Genomic DNA, 20,979 nt, shown 5'->3' with positions numbered 1-20,979 from the left:
ACAGTCAAACAATTAGAGTTTTAGGCTTCTGTTACACAAATTGGCACTTTATACAGCAGCCACTGGAGTGGCAGTCTGCTGACAGTAACACTGCTGTGCCAGCAACAGCAAAAATGCCCTTACAGCAGTTTTCCAGAGGAAGGCATTTAACATGCACAGGGAGGGGTCAGGATTTAAGCATACCACCATAACAGATTACAGAGTGTGAAAAACACAACAAGACAGTTAAAAGAAAATTTCCCAACAAGTTAAAAGAAATTTAAACAAAAATCCACTCAACTTAACACTGAAAGGAAATATACTGCATTCAAAGCCTGCAGAGGGGAACATAGAATATCTTCCACATGCAAGAACAGGCATATGTCATCTTTTTTTGAGACCAGGGCTAGAGTGTTCTCAACAGAAAACCAGCTGTTCAAATAATATGAGCAGCAGGACAGGGTTTTACCTACACACCCCCAAAACGAAACACAAAACACAACACACAGCTACAGAACCTTAATGACACTTACTCATGCACTCTGTTGTCTCCATACAAGTCACTTAAGCCAAAGCTGACATAGTGCCAGTGCTCAGGAACATTCAGTGCTGGGTTTCCCAGGTTTCTGTACATGCTAACATAGTCCAGAGGGTCAGGTCCTCCCAACCTGCATAAAAAACAGAAAAATTCTTGCGTAAGTTAATTCACTCAAGACAAAGAGTAACTTTCCCCAGGTGCTACAAGTGGTTGTACAAAGACCTGGTTTAAAACAAAAACTAGAACATTCAAATCACCTCTTAAAAAAAAAAAAAAAAAAAAAAGATTGAGGAGAAAGGTTAGGTTAAGTCCAGAAAGCTTTGAGCACAGGAAGACAAAGTATATGTGTACAACATGCTAAAAATGTTTTTAATGTTAAAGCATAAAAACCTCTGGAAAATCATATTAAAGCTTCCAAAAAACACAAAGAAAATCGAAAAACTGTTCTAGTAAAAGAGCAAGGGCTGTATCTGCATTGCAAACTCTTAATTTAGTCCAGAGGCACATACCTCAAAAAAAGCGATGCTACTCCTCAAGCAATTTTGAAATGACTTAAGTTTTGAGGCGAGTAATCCATACTTCTGAACACAGACAAAATAGTTCAGACAGTGGAGGAGAAAAACATTGATTCAGTAAAACTAGCAGCAAAACTTCTAAAAATACACCACTTGCATTAAACAAGAATGAGTAAAAGGCACCGCTGTACCCTCTGCATCAGCATCAGAATGGCTTCCTTAAAAGAACATAACTCAAAAGTCAACGCAGTACAGGCAGGTTGTGGTACAAAGCAACCCCCAAAGCCTGCAGCCACCCTTCCTGCTACAAGGCACAGGGAATTGAGGCTGTGTGCCAGCAGAGAGCAGAGCACATCCTCCTGCCACTCGCATCACCTCTGTCTGAGCTAAGACAGGACAACACCCTGCTGAAGGAAGGAACATGCTGGACTGTTTTGCTGTTTGCCCTGGCAATCACAGAACACCTTCCACAAGCACTTATGGCACAGCTGAGCAGCTGTGTAACCACTTTGTGCCTTTGTGTCTTCAAGTAAAACTCTCAGCTGCTCCAAACAAGAAAACCCAAACTCATACGACCCCATTCACTGGAACAAATGATTCTACACATCAATTCCTCTCATGTCTATTGTCTGTTTAGACCCTGACACAATCATCTGCAGGTTGCACGGCATGGCTGTGCTTTCTTCACTTGTCCTGGGGGTTTGTGTATCATCATACACAGTCTCCATGGCTGGACAGATGGATCCAGCCCTAGTGACAATGAAACACTATTTTATATCCTCTGCCCTCCTCCCGTTGCCCAGTCTTATCAAGTCTGTACAAAACAGCATATCAGCTTGGCGTACTAAAAGGCTTCTCCACAGGTGTGCTGTGCTGCCTTGCTCCTACTGCTGCTGGCAAAAAACCAAAGCACTTGTCTAACATGACTGACTTTATGTGGTACAGCTTCCCCCTCTTAAGTCATATAAGGCCATCGTGGTGACTGAGACCAGTTGCAGTTTCTCCAGCAGGTCAGTCAAAGATGCAGCCCAGGATACTGGGGTAGGACAGAGGGGATGAGCAGCTCACCCCCAGTAGTGGCACAGGTGTCCATTGTCAAAGGCTACAACAAAACAATGCAGCCTCCTCGCATGACAAGTGGATCTTCATGACATAAAAGGCAAATTGGTGAGCAAACACGGGCAGAGTGTGTCAGACCCCAGGATGGAGCTGAGTTTGATCTTCAGTAGACACCTGAAAAAACCCATTTTCAAAGTCTAGCAATAGTTTGAAACACTCAGGAAAAAACAAGTCCCCTCTGACACCCTTTTCTCACCTGTTCCCTTTCACTGGCATCAGGTCACACTGGAGGCTGAGGTCTCTACCACAAGCATCCATCCAGGTGGCTCTGTTCAGAGCACAGCACCTATGTCCTGGCCAGTGCTCAGCCCTCCAGGGATCCATGATGGAAGCAGTCAGATGGAAGCAATTCCAGCCAGGATGGTCACTTACCCTTGAGGAGCAGCAGTGACCAGCAGCAGCCACACACAATTATTACTGGACTGGGAGGACTCCAGAGTGAGGGAGGTTCATGCACTGGCCAGCATGAGAGGTTAGTGCTCAGAGCAGTTTTGTGGGCTTTGCAATGAAGAGAACACTGCTAAGCAACCAGCACCTCCTACATGAAGAAAACCTGCTTCCAAACTAGCTTTAATAACACTTTAGAAGTCAAACAATCAATGTTGGAACACTGCTGACACAGGCACTCTGATACTGACAACACACAAGAGAAACCTCTACACTGCCCTTTTCAGGACAGGGACTATTCCATGAGTACATGCGTTTCCCTAGGGCTACTCAAACATACTTGTCAGGTCTGACGCAGATGGCAAGTCCTGCCTAGGACAGCACCAGGCAAGCCAGACACCTCTCCCTCACTCCTGCCAGCAATCCTGCGTTTGTCTCCACAGGCCAAACTTCTTTGGAGACCTGCAGCACCACACTACCTAAGAGGTGGCCACAGCAGTGTGGCACCAGGTGGCCTGGAGGAGCTGAGCTCAGTCCTGGCCAGAATTCACTACCAACTGGTTCACGTGTTGCTCAATGATCCGGTCACACCATCTTTACTCACTGAGAAGTGTAGTAGCCTTGGAAGAGATGTAGACTAAAAGCCTGCAGCAGTGACTAATTAAATTTTGAAAAACACATATCCAAGCCATACACCTATCCCAAAACCACCGCAACTGCACAAGTATTCAGCGCGAGCTTTAAGCCAGCTACCTGCAGCACACAGTAACACAGCCATGGCAATAACGCTCACCAAAGGTTAGTCAGCACAGATATTTATCCAGTTTCGGTGGCAGGTTTCACCGCTCTGTCGGCGCTGCTGTGGTACATCCTCCCGCCCACGCTGCCGTGGCAGGGTTCGACCTTGTATCACAATCTACATATCAGTACATGCACTCACACAAAGAGCTGGAAGCGTTGGAGGATTTTATTAGGAAGAGCCCAACTTCAAAGCCAGAGGTACAGTACAAATTTGTTACATTCTCTATTAATGGAGCTCATTCAGGAGCAGGAAGGGCCGCCTCAGGGAAAACCCTGTATTTGCATCTGCACCAAGAGTCTTCTTTTGACTGATGTTAAGAGCGCTCTGAAGTTTGTGTGGAAGCAGAAACACAAAATGCAGAGAGGAAAGAGACCCACAATGGAAAGACATTGGAAAACTCCTAATTCATTCACCCCGAAAAGTCCTTAGTGTACTGTTTGTAGTCACTTCCCAGCAGCTGACAATAGGATTGCTCTTCACTGCTACCTTTTGACAACCTTTCAGAAGTAGTCTGCGATTCCCAAAAGGCCGCAGACCACAGCTCACTGTGAGAATGGCCTAAATTTAAGACAGGTGATAAAAATCCAGTAGTCGAGCCCAAATTATGCTTATTTCAAAACCTATCACAAAAAATGAACAAATTTGATTTTTTTCACCAGCAATTCTATGCAACAGGACATTTCAATTTGAGATACTCTACCACATTTTATAATAAAAGTGGATACTGGATATCAACAAACTCCATCTTGCTGCACGGCCTTCACAAAAACAGACAGAAACTCTTCCAAGAAGTTCTGATTAGATCCCAAGCTCTCTCCCAAGGTATGCAAATAGCATTTTAAAAGACCAGTTCCATTAAATAACCCACATGGCTAAACCCCTTTATGCAACAGCCATGGAGTTCTGCAGATTCTCCAACGTTACACAGTTAGGATCTGCTCTGATCTGCAAGCCAAAGACTACAACTTCAGCTCCCTGAACAAAAAACAACAAATCGCTGTTAACCGTAGAGAAACTGATACATATAATTAAAAGCTGATTAGTGTTACAATATTTCTCCTAAGGCAGAGAATTTCATTCAGCCATTTCCTCTTCTAATCTAAACCAGCTAATAGCTGGCGGCCCAGGCAGAGTAGGACAGATTAGCAGAGAGCGCTGTAGCAGGAGTCGTTCTACCAGACTCAACAAAACCAAGCTCCAAGTTTCACCCAACAACAGGAGAGAAAACTTCTGGCGTCCATGGAGGCTTTACCTCACACAAGCATTTCCTGCACAGGACAGCAGTAGGAAGCTCACCTCTACAACAGAGGCTCTCAGCTCTCACTGCTGGCTGAGCTAAGAGCTGGAGGAACCACTAAGTGGAAAATGCCAGGATAAACAGGCCTTCACATTACTTCTTACTTGCAACCTGCCATCACTGCCAGCAGCAATTCTTTTAGTGTTTGAGCTCCAACTGCAGCGAAATCCTAATCAATCCCTTAAGCAACAAGGTTTCTTCCCAAACAAGGGCCTTTGCCATTCTTCACTATAGACCTAAATTTCCCTCAACCTCCACAAATCTTATGTCAATATAGTCAGTATGTTTTAAGATGCTGATAGAAAAGAAGTGCTAACGTGACTGGAAACGCTTCATGAGTATCTAAGATTAGACATAGGTGTAAAAACAGACTGATCAGACCACCACCAAAGTCCTGATGTGCACAGATGACTAAGAAATTATTTATATTTTGAAGTCTCAGATTTGCAATATCTTATCTCAGCCCACTGTGTCATTTTAATACAATACTCCCCTAGGCAATAAGGGCTAACAGACAAACTTCTTGCTAGAGTCACTTGAAAAACAACACTTCTGTGGACAAAAACATCAATAGCTTTGTCTGTCAGAGCAGCACACAAGGAGGATGTTATTCTGCTGTTGCTCAGGACTCTAATTAGATAAAAACATACAGGTTGAAATGAGCTGTAAATAAAGAAGTTGAGCATTTACTAGTTTTTTTTTTTCAAGTGGTAGGGTAGGGACTGGCCAATGTCACATAAAGAAAACATTCAGGAGTGACTTGATCATGTTCCTTAGCCCCAGAAGAAGGGGCTGAGCAGCTAAGCAATAGGAAAATGCAAAAGGAACTCTTCTTCACACGGGATCAGGTGCTAGACACTTATCTTGATAGCTGAACATCCAAGAACTTCCTTCATGCCACTCTCCCACATAAACAACTGCTGTTCCTGGTGTCAGACACTGTGTCAGCAGAGACACTGAACAGCAGATTCACGGTCTGTGATAACACTTGGCTACGTAAGGCCAAGAGAAGCGGGCACTGCCCCGTGGGCTTTACGGCTACCCAGGGCATGTGTCCGGCCTGCAGGCTGCAACAGCGGCTTCACTCCGGTCGGTGCCGCCACACTCGAGCCCCAGGCTCCCGGCCAGAAGACAGAGCCGGTGCCTCCTGACCGGGGGGGAAACTCCAGACCCTCACCTTCTGTGGGAACACCTCCAGTGAGTAACACGCACTCCCTTTTCATAAGATCTGCCCCGGCTGGGGCCTTCATCAGCAACCCCTCACTCGTGGACCCTCCAAATCACCCCAGAAACCCCAATATACTCTCCTGTCTTCAGTGCACACCTCTCTAGACCCTTCTCCTACTGCCAGCACAGTCTCCCCAGGAGCCCCCTCCAAACACACACCTGGGCAACCAACTGCACCCCCAATCCCCCCATCCGCAGACCCGCTGCATGTCCCCAGAACTCTTGCATCGCACCCCTAACGCAGGACGCAACCCCCAGTCCCTCTCCCCTTGCTACAACCCTCCCCAGCCCCTGCAGCTTACCCCGCGCAAAGGCCCCAGCCCCAGTGCTTCTCCCAAACCTCTCCCACTCCCACTGCTCTCCCCAAACCCTCTCCTATCCCACACGAGGCGCCGGCCCCACGGCTCCCCACGGCTCCCCACGGCTCCCCCCGGCTCCACGCAAGACCCCGGCCCCATCCAGGCCGCCTCACCAGTACTTGAGGATAGCGGTGACCTGGAGCGGGTTGGGCTGGTCGGGATAGAGGCGGCGGCACTCGCCGTAGATACCGTGCAGCCCCGGCGGGAACAGCGACGGGAAGGACCCGGACCCCGAGCCGGACCCCGGCCCGCCCGCGGGGGGCCCCCCGCCCGGCCGCACGCCCTCCATGTCCCGGAGGCGGCTGGTCCCGGCCCGTCGCAGCTGGTGCCGAACCCGCACCGCTCCCGCCAGGCGCTCCCGGCCCGGCCCGGCCCGGCCCAAGCGGCTGCGTGGGGCCGCGGAGGAGGGGCGGGGCCTACCTCCGGGCCGCGTGAGTGACAGCGCAGCTCCGCCAATGGCGGCGCCGCGCGGGGCTCCGCGCGGAGGGGGTGGGGCCACGCCGCGAGGGCGGCGTGAGTGACAGGACGGCCTGACCAATGGGAGCTCGCGGCCCGGAGGGCGGCCGCGCCTCTGCCCCCGCCCCTCGCCGCGTCTCGGGCGCGCCCCCTAGCGGCAGCGCGGGGCGCCGCGGTGGGCGGGGCGATGGCCGCGCGAGGCCGTGGCGGGAACGCGGAGCGGGTCCCGGGGGCAGCGGGGTCCCGCGGCCGGGCCGGGGCTCGGCGGGGCCTGCTGCTGCTGCCTTTGCGCCTCCTCCGATGCTCGGGGCACCTGCACTCTCCCCGTGCGTTCTCTGTGTCTGCAGGGCCCTCGGAGGCAGCTGGAAGCTGCCAATAGGGGAAGTTTGGGGCTCTCTGATCGCACACTGACGATCTGGCCCATTCCTGAGCTGCAGTACAACTGTGGACGTGCAAAGCCGGGCATGTGCATGTGGATGCTGTGTGTGCAGTAGTCCTACACACCTTTGCTAGAGCAGGGTCCTGCTTGTTAATCAGCAAATAGAAAAAAATGAGCTGTAGAGTGCTCAGCGGACCAGGTGGGCGCCATGCTCGCATTTCTCACTTAAATAGGTGAGAGTTTATTCTAAAAACATTCACGACACCATTTGGGAGAACACACATGGTCAAGAAGCTGACAAGCTGACAGCCAAATGACAATCCCCTGACAGAGGAGGTGAGCAGCTGGTGTCCTCACTTCCCACTGTGAAAAATATTTCACTTGTCCTGTTACCATGATACTACTTTTTGTGACATCTGCCCGAGTAGTCAGCTGCAGTCAGCTGAGAAGGTGAACGGAGCAGAGTATGTAGGAAAGGCTGTGTTGGCTCCTGGCATTCACTGAAGTGATACAACACTGGCCTTAATGGAACCCCCTCAATCCCGTTGTACAGAAACTCCCTCTTTTAGACTAGGTGAATGGGGAAGGTTGCTAAAGATAAACATCTGGGATGAAACTTATCTACTGGAGCTAAAGGCAGGAACTACAGAGAAAAATCCATGTCTGCAGGAGAGATGTGGGGCAAGCCAGGTGAGTCAAGCCTTCAGGTGTGCTCACTGGCATGGAAATCCATTTTAATTAGTTTCAAGACCCAGAGTTTCAGTCATCGATTATTCCAAGTGCTTTTGGAATACTTATTCAATGGAAAATAACAGTGTGTTCATTGTTCAATACTGAAGCGTGCATGATCTGCATTCTTTATACTGACACATCTTTTGTGGTTCTCGTTCCTCAAAAATGGAGAAAAACTGGTATTTCATGGAGGGAACAGATGCGTTATGAGCAGTAGTTCGTAAAGATGATCGCATGAAGTTATTGGGCAATAAAACGCTTTCCTTAGTCATAGATCCCCTCTACAGAAGTTGATGGGATCACCTTTTTTCTCCTTTCCTATTAGAAAAATTTAAGCAGGGGGAAATCCATTAAGCGTAAGCCAGACAGTTGCGATGCTGCGTTTTTGGCGGAAGCACCCAGCTGTCTCCTGGACCGCAACATTCACCCTTTTCTCGGCCGTGGATGTGTCCCCAGGATTCCCTTTTTCCGCACTCCGCCTCCCGGCACGCCCCGCAACGGCGCCGGCCTACGGCTCCCGGCATGCCTCGCTCCCGGCGCCGGCCTACGACTCCCGGCATGCCCCGCAACCGGCGCCGGCCTACGGCTCCCGGCATGCCTCGCTCCCGGCGCCGGCCTACGGCTCCCGGCGTGCCCCGCTCCAGGCGTGCCTCCCCGCTTGACTCTGCGCAGCGTCGGACTATAGCTCCCGGCAGGCGCCGCGGCGGCAGGAATACATCGCCCAGGCGGCGCCGCGTCGCCGCTCCGCGCATGCGCCGCCGAGGGCTGGGCTGTTGCTCCCTCACGGGCGGCTGCGGCGGGTCCTCGCCATGGAGTCCTACGATGTGATAGCGAACCAGCCCGTCGTGATAGACAACGTGAGTGCGGGCGGCCGCGCGTCCCGGGAGCGGGGAGGGCCCGCAATCCCTTTGTCATCGGGGCGGCCGCGCCCCGCCCGCCGCCACCCCCCCACCTCGGCCGGCTCGGCCGCCGCCTCCGGCCCTCGCACGGCGCCATACGGCGTCCTGGGGGGCGGGGCCGCTGCGCCTCGGCGAGGCGCGATTGGCTGGGGCGACTGGCAGTCACCCGCAGCGGGGCCGCTGCCCCGCGCTGGGGGGCGCAGCCCCCGCCGCCGCTGAGCTGCCTCTGGTTGGGAGGGGCGGCGCGCCCCCATTGGCCGAGACAGCTGTCAGTCAGCGGGGTAGCGCGCTGGTACCTGCCCGAGCGGGGCGGGACTGCCGGCAGAGCACCGGCGCTCATTGGCAGCCGGCGCTGTCAGTCAGGCGGGGCTTCCCCGGCCCCGCCCCAGCCGTCTTTGTGCCGGGGGGACAATGGGGGTGCTGGGCCAGGCCGCGGCCGCACTCCCGGCATGCTGTGGGGCAGGCTTGGCCAGGGTTCCTGCGAGCTCCCGGCAGGCTGTGGTTGGACCCCCAGCAAGCTCTGGGGGTGCTGGCACTTCCCTGGCCCCATGCAGGACATGATGCTCTCCAGCCAGGCACCCCTCGCCGGCCCAGCGAGAGAGAAGCCGTGACCTCATGTACTCCCCCTCCTCCAGTGCATCCAGCACAGTGGTCACAACAAGGCAGTGCCGACCACAGCAAGGGAATGCCACTGCTGAAGGATCTGTGCCCAGGGTTGCATCAGCGTGGTGTGGTGTTGCCGAAGGCTGCTCCAATGTGCTGATGGTGCTCATTAGCACAAAGCAGACCTTCGGTCTGTGTATGTAATAGCTCTGCAGGAGACGAATGACAGTGATTTTGTGCCTCTTTGAGGTACTTCTGGGTCCAGTTCTGATTAGCCCCAGCCATGCTGCCCTCCCAGGAGGAAGGACTATCCAGGAAGGAATGGGAGGGCATGTCTTGGATGGAGCCTCCTTCAGTGTACTGAGTCACAAACCCATGCTCCTCCCTTCTGACCTCTATCGCCAGTGATTGAGATTCTGTTGTTCTGAAGGGTCAGTGCTGTGCTCCATCCTTCTTCCACAAGCTTAATTTTTCCTGAATTTTTTTGCCATATGAATTGGGTTTCCTGCCCTGGCACTTGTCAGTCTATTGCTTTAACTCTCCATAAGGTGAATGATTTTGGGTCTTCTCAGATAAAGGTGATTATTCTTCTGACTCTTTCTTTACTGTGGATCCCAAATTCCTCTCTAGAGCTTGAGCTCTCTGATACAGTTTTGGCTTTATTTCCCTAGAATCTTACAGCAGAAGGATTTGGGTTAGACATGGAAGGAAAGTATCTAATAGAAAATGAGAGTAAGCAGTGAAATTGAGTATGTTGAGAAAAACATGTATCTTCTTTATTGAAGATGTTAAAAAATGCATTTGGTTGATTGTTTTTAGGAATGCTCTTATCAGCGCTGATCCTGCTGCGTTGTTGAGTGATCAGCTAAACATTAAAGTTATCTCTAGGTGCTCTAGAGCTGTGAGGATCACTTTGTTGAGCTATTAGTGTAGTAGCAGCATATATTTAATTTCAGCATGTCCTTTTGTTATTTAGTGCAATGATTGCTGCCTCTGCCTCAGACCTGAAGAAGGGCTCATGTGCCAGCAGCTGATTCTGTGTCTTTTTTCATTTTATCAGCTGGTCTTATAAAAGCTAATTCTTGTTCTTGCCTCTTCAATAAACAAGCTTCCCCCCTTCCCCTCCCTGTACAAGAAGGAGAATGGAGCAGTTGTGCAGTTGTAGCATCTGCCTGGAATGCTGGCAGGCTGTGGGCCAAGGAGACTCGTGGTGACACTGCATTTTTGCTACTCTTTGGAGTTCAGGCAGGATGGGAAGTGGAGCTGCACAGAGCAGGTACCTCTCTTCCCACTGCTGTTCCATTACTGCTTTTCTGCAGAGAACTGCAGGCACTTTTGAAGGCTGAATGTTATCCTGTCTCATGTGTGCCTCTGTGTTGGAAGGGGGAAGTGAGGTACTGATCTGGTGAGAGCCAGACCCCTCCAGTCCCAGCCCTGCTCTAGAATCTCAGTGTGTTCCAAAAGGACATGAAGCTCTGTAACTAAAAAATTAACAGGGAGGTTTTTTCCTCTTACCACAAATTGCTCTTAGCTGTATGCTTTCAGCAGGGAGAGCTTTGTAATGTACAGTGGGAGGTTGGAGCTGTACTTCAGCACAACTTTATACTCTCCATTGTCTAATTTTTAAGAGTTGTATTCCCATCTGCAGTCCAACAAGGTCTCTCTGAATGGTCTGGGAGCCCTGCTGAACATAATGCACATGTCAGTAGTCCAGCTATGGCCTAAGTCAGTGCAAATTCCTTGACCTCCATGGAACATGGAATTATCTCTTGTTTGCCTTGTACTATAAGTGGTGGCATTTTATGCAGCTAAGCTGTCATCAAGAGCTGTTGTGTCTTTGGTTTGTTCTCGATCTTATAATTTCTGTATAAAATAAAACAGTTTTACAACAATGTGAAATGTGCACTCTCCATAAAAAGTGCTACATGGAAGATTGATTGGCAATTTCCATTTAAATTTGAGTCCAAAATGCATCAAGATGAATGAATCCATAACCAACTGGCTACAGAGATAGTAGATGAGGTATGTTCAGTTACTTCAAGACACTCACAAGAATTTTTAATGAATTTATCTTCCTTGACCTTTACATTTTACATGTAGCTTTTCTTCTTTTATTCTTTTGCTCAGATTAAATAAAAAAAATAAACCACTGCCAGATAAAATGGAATGAAAACCCAGCCAGGATAGTTACTGGTGGAAGTATATAAATTTTTCAATTCTTTTTAAGTTTTAATAAATCAGAGTTTGTAACAGAAGAGAAGATGCATGTGGTTTTGCTTATTTGAAACAAAGATGAAAAAACAGGTCTTTAAACCTTTTGAATCAGACTTATTTCAAAATGTAAATATTTTCCTCTCATTGCATAGGAATCTCAAACTGGTCTATAATAAACATATTTACTCAGTGTGCACATATCTTCAAAGAAGTAAAATATTTTCAAGAAAAATTGAATAGGTCAGAAGGCGCAGTCAGGTCTTTGTAGTGCAGTGATATCAAACAGCTGTTCTTGGTTTATTCCCAGGCACTTGGAAGCACAACTGTGTTGAAGCCCCATCCCACTGGCACATTCAAAGCAGTCATTTGTCTTTGACTCCAAGCTGAAGTTCTGAACTCCCAACGCATTTGGTTAACTTTGAACTTCAGTATGTAAATCTTAAAATACATAACTTGCTGGGAATCTCACCAGGATACACTGGACAATTTTTGGCCTGACACAAGGAAGTTTTAATCCCTAAGTTAAAATAGGAGCATCATTGTTCTCCTGAAACCAGTTCCCCACAGCAGAATGTGCTAGCAACAAGATCACTCGTTATCCTGAACAAAATATTCACTAAGTGCAATGTTCTAATGTAGTTACATTATGTTATTGCATTTCATTCAGTTCTTTTTCTGCAAGACTTGCCACAGGATGGTATTCTTTCCCAGGTAGAGAGTTGTTTATAAGCTGTGATAAGAAAAATCAGAATAGTGGTTTTGGTTTGTTCCTTGTTTCACTTTGAAGGGAATAGCCAGAAGAGAGTCTGTCTGAAGGGAAGTCTTTTTAACACTTCACCCACCACTTTGTCACACTGATATCAGTTAGTGCAGACCTTGGGATGCAACTGGACCCGAGTCCCTTGAGTGGAAAGGAAGTAGTTAGTCCTGCCCAGCTGGCAGCTTGGGTGTGCTCCTGGAGCCAGCCTGGCTGCAGGTGTTTATCAGGAGACAAGGATTCAAGCAATCTGCCTTTCATATGCTTTATAAATAGCTATGTCTGGTTTGCAGAGTATTCCTGACACTTCCCTCTTACAGATGTGTCCTGGCAAATCTGACTCTGGTGGTTTAGAGGCCGGAGTATCCTGGCTCTGGTGGCAGAGTGCACATACCCTGTGCAGAGCCTGACATCCCTGCTGAAACTGCTGGTGGAAGTAGCTTGGCAGTAGAACACTGGACTGTGAATGGGAGAGGCTGGGGCCACCCCACATTCCTTTCTGCTGAGCCTGCTCTGGCTGGTAACCTCTGGCACTGGGAAGGCAGCATTGGAAACCACTGCAGCCAGGGCTTGCCTGTCACAGCCCTGAGCAACTCATCTGGCCCCAGCCTCGAAGCAAAAGTGGTGATGCTGACCCATGCAGAGGTGGTGAGAAGTGGAAAGCTATGGAGGAGCTGTGTTGCTACTCATTTTAAAATGCGGTGGGGTAGCCAAAATAAGTTTTTGGCCTCCAAACCAGAGCATTCCTACTGCAGAGCCGTTGAGAGGGAACAGACACTTCACAGGTCACAGCTTTCAGTGCAAGCTCACACACACTTTGCTCCCACCATGGGGCTAAGCAGAACTGCTCCTCTTTCTGCAGAAGAGCTTGCGCCCATGGTAGTCTGGGCTTACCAGTGAAACGGCTTATCTGAGGAGATTCTGTGAAAATCTGCTCCTTAGCAAAACTTGGGTGTTCCTGCAAGCTGCTCATTGTTTCAAGATGTCATTCCCTTGTGCAGGGAGAGGAAATGGAGGAGGGGAAGGAGTCAGCACAGATCCAAGTTGATGATGGTGTTCCCAGGATGCTTCCGGACCGGGAATGAGCTGTGGGGCCAGATGCCCGGCACCGACTCCCTGCCAGGGCCTTGCTGTGGCCGGTTTTACCCGCTCTGTGTTTGATGCTTTGAATGTTGCAGAAGGCTCTTTGGACCTGTGCCTTCCTGACTGCCATCTCTCATCTCTTCTGTGGCTCTTCTGAACAAGCTCTATCCCTTCAGCTGTGCTTCCTGCCCCCAGCCTTACCCCTTGCAGTGTAACTGGCACCTTTGTCATTTCCCAACTGTCCCAACAGTCTGGGTTGCTTTCCAGTGTCTTTTCTGACCACACTTGTGCCTCTTAGCCTTAGCTAGTTCATCCCCCATCTGATAATCTTTTCCCCAGTTTCTTCTCCAGTCTGTTTCTCACAATTCTTTGCTACTTCCTTCTCTGACTTTATCTGCCCTCCCTCCATCCTTTCCAAATCTCCTTCTGAGAGGCCTGTAGCCTTCACTCTTCCAGTGTCTCCTGAAGCTGGCAGATTTCTGTTGCTATTGCTGGGCTTTCTGGAGTGTTCTCTTCCCCTCAAAGGTTATCTAATATCAATAGACACCTGTGGAGCATGGATTTAGCCTCTTGCACCCCCCACAGTAACCCTGGCCAGAAAAATACTCGTCTGTACAGGACAGTGTTTGTTTGGATGTGTGCAGAGCAGTACCAGGGTGCATGGGATGGTTGTGCCCTGTGAGATGTGTCACTGCCAGAGAGTGTGCCAGTCACCCCCTCCAACAGCCAAGCTGGCACTTCCCATCCCCAAGCAGCCTGGAGAGTCAGTCTCTGGGCAGCTTTATTCCTAGTAGAAAGGAGAGGATCTGGCAGTCCTGATGTACTTTGCTGCTCCTCTAAAACTTGTGAAGATGATGGAATGAGTGATAAACTCATGTATTTGTCTGTTGCTTCCACAGGGCTCGGGTGTGATTAAAGCAGGTTTTGCGGGCGATCAAATACCAAAATACTGCTTTCCTAACTAGTAAGTATTCTGCTGGTCTTGGTAATTTCTTAATACTGTGTACCAATTCTTTGATATGTAGAGGGGAGAATTACCCAGTTTTATGAATGGAAAAAGAGTTACTCTTTTCTGCCTGCTGCTAAGAAGCATCAGGGAGGTGAGAGCTCCGCTGTTAAATATCTTGAAATTTTTGGAGACACATACACATTGTAAAAGATGACATCACTTTGTCAGGCTCTACACACAACCAAAGCTGTAGGATCCTTTCATTTGCACATGGACCTGGAAAAAGTAAAATTTGGGATAAGAAGTGTGAAGATCTCTGTATTTTTTCAGTGTGTGGTATGATGTCTTGATTCCTGCCAGACTTTTTTGTAAGTTTTCTAAGAGCTTTGCCAGGATGAAGACTGCTGGAACAGGAACTCTGAATAGTCACTGGCTTTTATTTTCAGTGTGGTGGGGTTTTAGTGAGTGGTTTTGTGTTCTGAGCAATATGTTCTGTATGGCATGGTGGGGTATGGGACACAAATGTCTAATCTGAGAAGTCTGTCTTAGATCAGGCAGCACATGTGTATCCATCACCTCAGACGATTGCTCAGTCTAGCCATGTTCATCCCAGGCACTGCTGAAACAGGTGAGTCCTGAATAATCAGTGAAAATACGGCCAGACTCAGCTGGTTTATGTCCAGCCAGTTCAGAACTGCCTATAATCTACAAACTGTCTACACCTCTGATACCTGAGATTAGCTCAGAGCAAACCTGGATCTGTCTGTACCTAGTAGCGCCCCCAGACTCACCCACAGAGAAAGTTCTGGTTGGGATAGAGAGAAACACAAAGTGTGCAATTCTTGGATGCATCTGAGCTCTTTGTAGAAGCATTTACTCTGTTGTCTCTATTCTAGTGTGGGCAGACCAAAGCACGTTCGCGTTATGGCTGGTGCTTTAGAAGGGGACATTTTCATTGGTCCAAAGGCAGAGGTAAGAACACCTGTACACTGCACTTGTCCATATATCTCAGTGTGCTGCTGTAAGGGGGGGGGGGGTGGCAGCTGGGCTGTGGTTCTTTGGTACTGTGTAAGTCTGAAGAGTAGAACAGATTGTCACTTGCATGTGTGTCCAAGATGGAGTGTGAAGCTTTGAAATCAGGGCGACAAAGCTTAATGAAATTCTTGTGCCAATCTGCTGACCACAGACCTAGTTCCCAAGGCCTTTGATATCTTTCTTTTCTTTTTAGGCTACTTCTAGCTCTATATGGTTACATACTTTTGACTGGGAACTTTAGAAATGAACCCTACTCAATTGCTGTATATCTCCCTGCTGTGGACAGGAAGCTTCTCTCCACGGTCACATTTCTTGTGAGCCCTTCAAACTGCATTCCCCAGTAACATCCTATTGTGTTTTATATCATGGCTGAGCTGGTATTACAAAGATACCATATGATAGGTGTCTGTGTGTTGACTTGAAAAGTGTTACGATGGAATATGCTCTGCAAATGTCAGACGTAGGTAGACATTCCTACTTGGTATGAAAAGGCCTTGTCTAATCTTGGCTTCTCAGGGAGAGATGTTTATGATGAATGTTCAGGTTTTGCCCTGTGTGCTAGAGATAAGTTATCTTTTAGTGGAATCAAAACTGAATGTGAGTCTGACAGTAAGTCACAGTCACAGTGCTCAGAAGTGTGATTGTTGGAATGCTCTTGTTTTTCCTGTTTGCTCAGGAGCACAGAGGTCTTCTTGCAATCCGATACCCGATGGAGCATGGCATAGTGAAGGACTGGAATGACATGGAGCGCATCTGGCAGTACGTGTATTCTAAAGACCAGCTCCAGACTTTCTCAGAAGAGGTGAGAGACCACATTGTGTAATGGCACAGGCATCATTCAGTGCGTGTGTAACACCAGGAGCCTTGGAACTTAGAAAGATTTGGGACTTTTCCTTTGGCCTTCATTCTGAATGTGTGTCTGTTGCTAAATTGGGTTCTTTCACCTCTCAGGAGATACTGCACTAGAAGTGTCCAAGCAGAATTCTTCTCCAGATCTGATGGTCTAACTGAAAATCTGCCTTTCACATTTGCTATTCACACTCTCTAATGATTCCACTCTAGGCCAAGTGTTTCTGACTTTTCCTGTTCTGCCAGCACATCAGGCATATCCACTCAGCAGTGACATGATTTGAAGTGAGGAAGGAGAAAACCACAGTCCTGTGGTCTGGAAGGATTGGACCAAAAAGTTATTAAATGTCTGAGAGCAATCTAAATTGTGGAGTAGGAATATTTCTGTCTGCCTGTGCTAAGACCATATGCCTTCACCCTTTCTTAGGGTGTTTATTTTGGCTAATCTGGCTGATTTTTTGTCACTGCAAGTCATCCTACTTGTTCTTCATGGGTCAGAGTTACAGAGTACATTTCCTAACACTTCTTCATAACTAGACCAGAACCCTGCTGGTCTTCCAATCTAATCGAGATTATTCAGTCTAATGCAGCTCAGCTGAAATTACTCCTTTGTACCTGCCCTCTTGCACCAGTGGCTCCTAAAGTGAATAAATATTTAGAAATGTTTAGGAACACACCCCGACTGCCTCCTGGTTACTGCAGCACAGCTCCTTCTTCTCTTTCCCAGCATCCCGTGCTGCTGACAGAAGCACCCCTAAACCCGCGCAAGAACAGAGAGCGTGCTGCTGAGGTGTTTTTTGAGACCTTCAATGTGCCAGCACTGTTCATCTCCATGCAAGCTGTACTTAGCCTGTAAGTGTCTTTCGTCTTTGATTCGTGTTTGTGGAATGTTGCCATAAAATCCATTCTACAAAAAAACCTGTGGGGGACTTCACTGATGTCTTCCCCTCCCTTTTCATGCAAGAACTGAAACTCAATTTGTGTAATAAAGAGTTTACAGGAAGTTTGCTGATCTGCAAACAGAGGTTGCATTTTGAGAGTTTTTTAGGCCCGGTTTACGTGAAATCTTTGCTTCCTGAGTTGAGCGTGGATGTGCTTTTTGCCTGGGCTCACTTTGAATTGCTTGTTCTGACTTGAGCCTTTGTCCCTTCGGCAGCTATGCGACCGGCAGGACCACAGGAGTGGTGCTGGACTCTGGGGATGGTGTCACCCACGCGGTTCCCATCTATGAAGGCTTTGCCATGCCTCACTCCATCATGCGGATTGACATCGCTGGCCGGGATGTCTCCCGCTTCCTGCGTCTCTATCTCCGGAAGGAAGGCTATGACTTCCACACAACCTCTGAGTTTGAGATTGTCAAGACCATCAAGGAGGTGATGCCCTGCCTTGTTTCTGTGTTTGTCCAAGAGGGAATTTCTTGTCAAGGGAAGCTGTGGCTCGTGAAATCTGGTGGGAAGTTCCAGGCTACCTAGCTCTGCACCTAAATCCATTATCTACGTGAGGGAGTCCAGGGCCACTAAGATGATTAAAGGACTCTTATATGTGGAAAGGCAGGGAGAGCTTGGACTGTTGAGCCACAAAATATGTTTGGGGAGAGTCTTATTGATGTATATAAATGTCTGAAGGGAGGGTGCAGAGAAAACAGAGCCAGACTCATTTCAGTGATGTCCAGTGACAGGACAAGATGCACTAACTGAAGCACGGGAGATTCTGTCTGAGCATAAACTTTCTTTAGCGTGAGGGTGACCAAGTGCTGGCAGAGTTTGTCTAGAGGGTTGTAGAGTCTCCATCCTTGGTAATATCATCTGGACGTGGTCCTGGACAGCCTACTTTAGGGGACCCTGCGTGGACAAGATGACCTCCAGAGGTCATTTGCAACCTCAGCTGTCCCATATTCTGAGAGAGTTATAGTTAAAATCAAATTAATCCCTGTTAAGAGACTGTTAACATGGAGATGAAGATGGGCTGGTGGTTCGGCATTTACCTGTGCTGCAGTTTTTCAGAGTCTGATGATAATTTTCAGTAGGGTTTGTTTCCCTTCATGGAGTAAAATCCATGGCAGCTAGGGATCACAAGTGGGATATTGCAAGGTAGTTTACATGCTGTTAGCCTTAAAGGTCTTTTCTCAACAATACTGTTGAAATTAGTCTCTCCAAAGGGATATGTGGATTTTGATTGCTAGTGAGAAAAACATTTTATCAGAGGCATTTGGGTTTATGTGTCTCTGACTCTGTTTCCTCTCCAGCGTGCCTGCTACCTGTCAATAAACCCCCAGAAGGATGAGACTCTGGAGACTGAGAAGGCTCAGTACTACCTGCCAGATGGAAGCACTATTGAGGTTTGTAAGGACCATTCTTGTGAGGTACAGGGTTTCCCAAAAAGCTCCCCAGTGATGGGAAATTACATGCGGTGTTAGGTGGGAGAGGATAATTTTAAAAGACCATAACTCATCCTTGGCTGTTGAGTGGGCACTAGAATTTTTTAAGGAAAAAAAACTTTACTAGAAACCTCACAACTTCTGCTAGAAGTCCTGGGTAAGGTGCAGCATGACAGTGGGGACTCAGAGCTGTTTGAGAGCAGGCTCTGATCTAACAAACTTTATGAAGATCATGTATGGAGTGTGGGTAGGTGTCAGCTCACTAAATCCATCAGTGATTTTATATGTGCCTTTTGTCCTGCCTAGAATTGTCTCCTGTGTATTAACAGTTGATTTGAAGAATTAGGAATACTCCTTAGAAGACTGAGCCCACTATAGAATGGTAGAAAGAGAGGAAATACAGGTTTTACCTCCAGAACCAGGGCTGGATTTGCTCCCTTTATGCCAGACCTGCTGTATGGGACTGAGCAAGTTTCTTCATCTCTTTCATCTGCAAATTGGAAATGGTGTCCTTTGTAGGAGTTGTAGTCCAAAGTGGCATTCACTTGGGATCTAGTGACGCAGCATGAATGTCCAGGAAGCGTCATTACTCTGAAGCTTCACCTCAGAAAGGCAGGCCCATCTGTAGGTAGTGAACAAAGCTACACTGTTCTCTTTTCTTCCCTCTGTCCTAACTTCTGCTCTTGCAGATTGGCCCTGCCCGTTTCCGAGCCCCAGAGCTCCTGTTCCGGCCGGACCTGATAGGGGAGGAATGTGAAGGACTTCATGAAGTGCTCGTTTTTGCCATTCAAAAGTCAGACATGGATCTGAGGCGAACACTGTTCTCCAACATCGTGCTGTCTGGAGGCTCCACACTTTTCAAAGGTTCCTGCCTCTTCTCTTTCAGTGTGCTATGACATACCTGATCTCTTGCTTCTTTCTCACGTGAAACTGGGAAGATAACCCAGATCACCCAGTTTGTCCTTTGGGGTGAGGGCTGTGTAAATTCTGCTCTATCAGGGCGTTTACTTCCTAATGTTCTGAGTCTTCGTCATATCCTGCTGGGTATGCAGGACACCTGCCTTCGTACATCACTTTCTGGGCTTGGAGGGCTTTTACTGTTTTCCTCCAATCAATGCCTGTGGAAGGACTGAATAGCTGTGTTCATTTCTGCTGCTGTAGCTCACAATATCTGAGACTAGATACCAAAAAGGACTCTTCCATCTTCTAAGGTTTCTTGAGGTCTCTGATACGTGAGAGTTCAATGGTCCTAGTCCTGCATGAGTGTCAGCTATGTGTGAGCAGAAAGCTTTCAACCCATCCCCTCAGGGCTCAGTTGGTACTCACTGACCTAAAGATACCCTCTGCCAGAACCCATCAGTCTGTTATCCACTGGTTGACAGCTCCAAATAGATCCTGGTCTTCCCATTCAACCCTCTGTACAAATAGGCTGGACACAGGAGGAATGCCTAGGGAAGAAGGAGGTCCTAGCTGAAAACCTTGTTTGCTTGACTTGGGTTGCTGCTGAGGAGTAGAGCCCATTGTGCCGGTGTTTGAGCTCTTAGTGAGACAAAATCCTGTTGTGTCATTGTCTCTGTTCTGTGCCTCCCCAGCTTGGAGTCTCTGAATGATGTGCAATGGGCTATTTGAAGGACTGCATAGGCCATGTCCACATTGTTAGTGGATGGAACTTGGGATTTTGCTGAGGTGCTCACAGTACACATTTTCTGTCTTGTGTAGGCTTTGGTGACAGGCTGTTGAGCGAAGTGAAGAAACTAGCTCCGAAGGACGTCAAAATAAGGGTAAGAGCCATCTCTTTTGTGTTTGTCACTTACCAAGTGTGTTGTTCTGTGACCTTGAAAGAACCTTGCTCAGACTGCAGCTGCCATTTACTTCAAATCAGACATTTCTTTTCCTGAGACACTCACATGCCCAACAGCATTTGCTGTTGTGATGAAAATCAGTTTGGTTTCATCACTGAGAAGGTGGCTCCTCTGACATGACCCCTATGCAGGATTCTGGACCAGAGTGGCTCTTTTGGGGCACTGCCAGGTGTCTTTCTGTTGGGAGAGACCACATCTGTGTTTGTCAGGTGTTAGCTGGAATGAAGTGTAGGCAGTGTGCTAGGAGGAGCAGACGAGCTCGGGAAGGTACAGACTGATTCTCTCTTTTCTTCCAGATATCAGCTCCTCAGGAGAGATTGTATTCCACATGGATTGGGTATGTATGTGCTGCACAGCAACACATTTTGCTGTGGGATTGGGCTGGGGAGGCACAGCCCAGTAGCTCTCATGTTGTTATCCCAACTGGTGCCGTGTGTCAGGGAGGTTGTGTTGCTAAGCTGGGCAATGCTTGGTGTGTTCTTGAAGCAGCAGTCACCAGGTTGTGTGGGAGGGGACAAGTGGTGCCAGGCTCTGTAGCACTGGCACATTTGAGGATAGTGG

At 48.4% G+C, this 20,979-nt stretch overlaps 2 protein-coding genes and 1 long non-coding RNA gene across 5 annotated transcripts in view; 2 read left to right on the top strand and 1 right to left on the bottom strand.

Moving 5' to 3' along the window:
* SUFU (SUFU negative regulator of hedgehog signaling) overlaps positions 1 to 6,638 on the bottom strand; it is a 90,242-nt gene extending 83,604 nt beyond the window's left edge. Inside the window, exons 1-2 of one of the 3 annotated variants that reach the window (XM_068197927.1) lie at positions 6,337 to 6,638; positions 513 to 647 (exon numbers count right to left, since the gene is read on the bottom strand). In XM_068197927.1, coding sequence (XP_068054028.1) covers positions 513 to 647; positions 6,337 to 6,512 — 311 coding nt within the window. In that variant the 5' untranslated portion in view covers positions 6,513 to 6,638. Of the gene's footprint in view, positions 1 to 512; positions 648 to 3,142; positions 3,284 to 6,336 lie in introns of those variants that run through there. The other 2 variants (XM_068197928.1, XM_068197929.1) reach the window with 2 other exon arrangements.
* Positions 3,410 to 5,326, top strand: LOC137478232 (uncharacterized). Its single transcript, XR_011001466.1, has 2 exons — positions 3,410 to 3,537; positions 4,234 to 5,326. It is a non-coding gene; the product is annotated as an uncharacterized lncRNA (long non-coding RNA).
* A 1,850-nt stretch (positions 6,639 to 8,488) lies between the features above and the next one.
* ACTR1A (actin related protein 1A) overlaps positions 8,489 to 20,979 on the top strand; it is a 14,852-nt gene continuing 2,361 nt past the window's right edge. The window contains exons 1-10 of the mRNA XM_068197930.1: positions 8,489 to 8,647; positions 14,246 to 14,310; positions 15,192 to 15,267; positions 16,007 to 16,132; positions 16,907 to 17,031; positions 17,336 to 17,552; positions 18,425 to 18,517; positions 19,246 to 19,420; positions 20,276 to 20,337; positions 20,715 to 20,755. Coding sequence (XP_068054031.1) covers positions 8,600 to 8,647; positions 14,246 to 14,310; positions 15,192 to 15,267; positions 16,007 to 16,132; positions 16,907 to 17,031; positions 17,336 to 17,552; positions 18,425 to 18,517; positions 19,246 to 19,420; positions 20,276 to 20,337; positions 20,715 to 20,755 — 1,028 coding nt within the window. The 5' untranslated portion in view covers positions 8,489 to 8,599. The remainder of the gene's footprint in view (positions 8,648 to 14,245; positions 14,311 to 15,191; positions 15,268 to 16,006; positions 16,133 to 16,906; positions 17,032 to 17,335; positions 17,553 to 18,424; positions 18,518 to 19,245; positions 19,421 to 20,275; positions 20,338 to 20,714; positions 20,756 to 20,979) is intronic.

This window comes from Anomalospiza imberbis, chromosome 8 (genome assembly GCF_031753505.1).
Source record: "Anomalospiza imberbis isolate Cuckoo-Finch-1a 21T00152 chromosome 8, ASM3175350v1, whole genome shotgun sequence".
Classification (NCBI taxonomy): domain Eukaryota; kingdom Metazoa; phylum Chordata; class Aves; order Passeriformes; family Viduidae; genus Anomalospiza; species Anomalospiza imberbis.
Note: the sequence above shows the minus strand (reverse complement) of the source record. Positions and strands in the feature narration are given on the sequence as shown.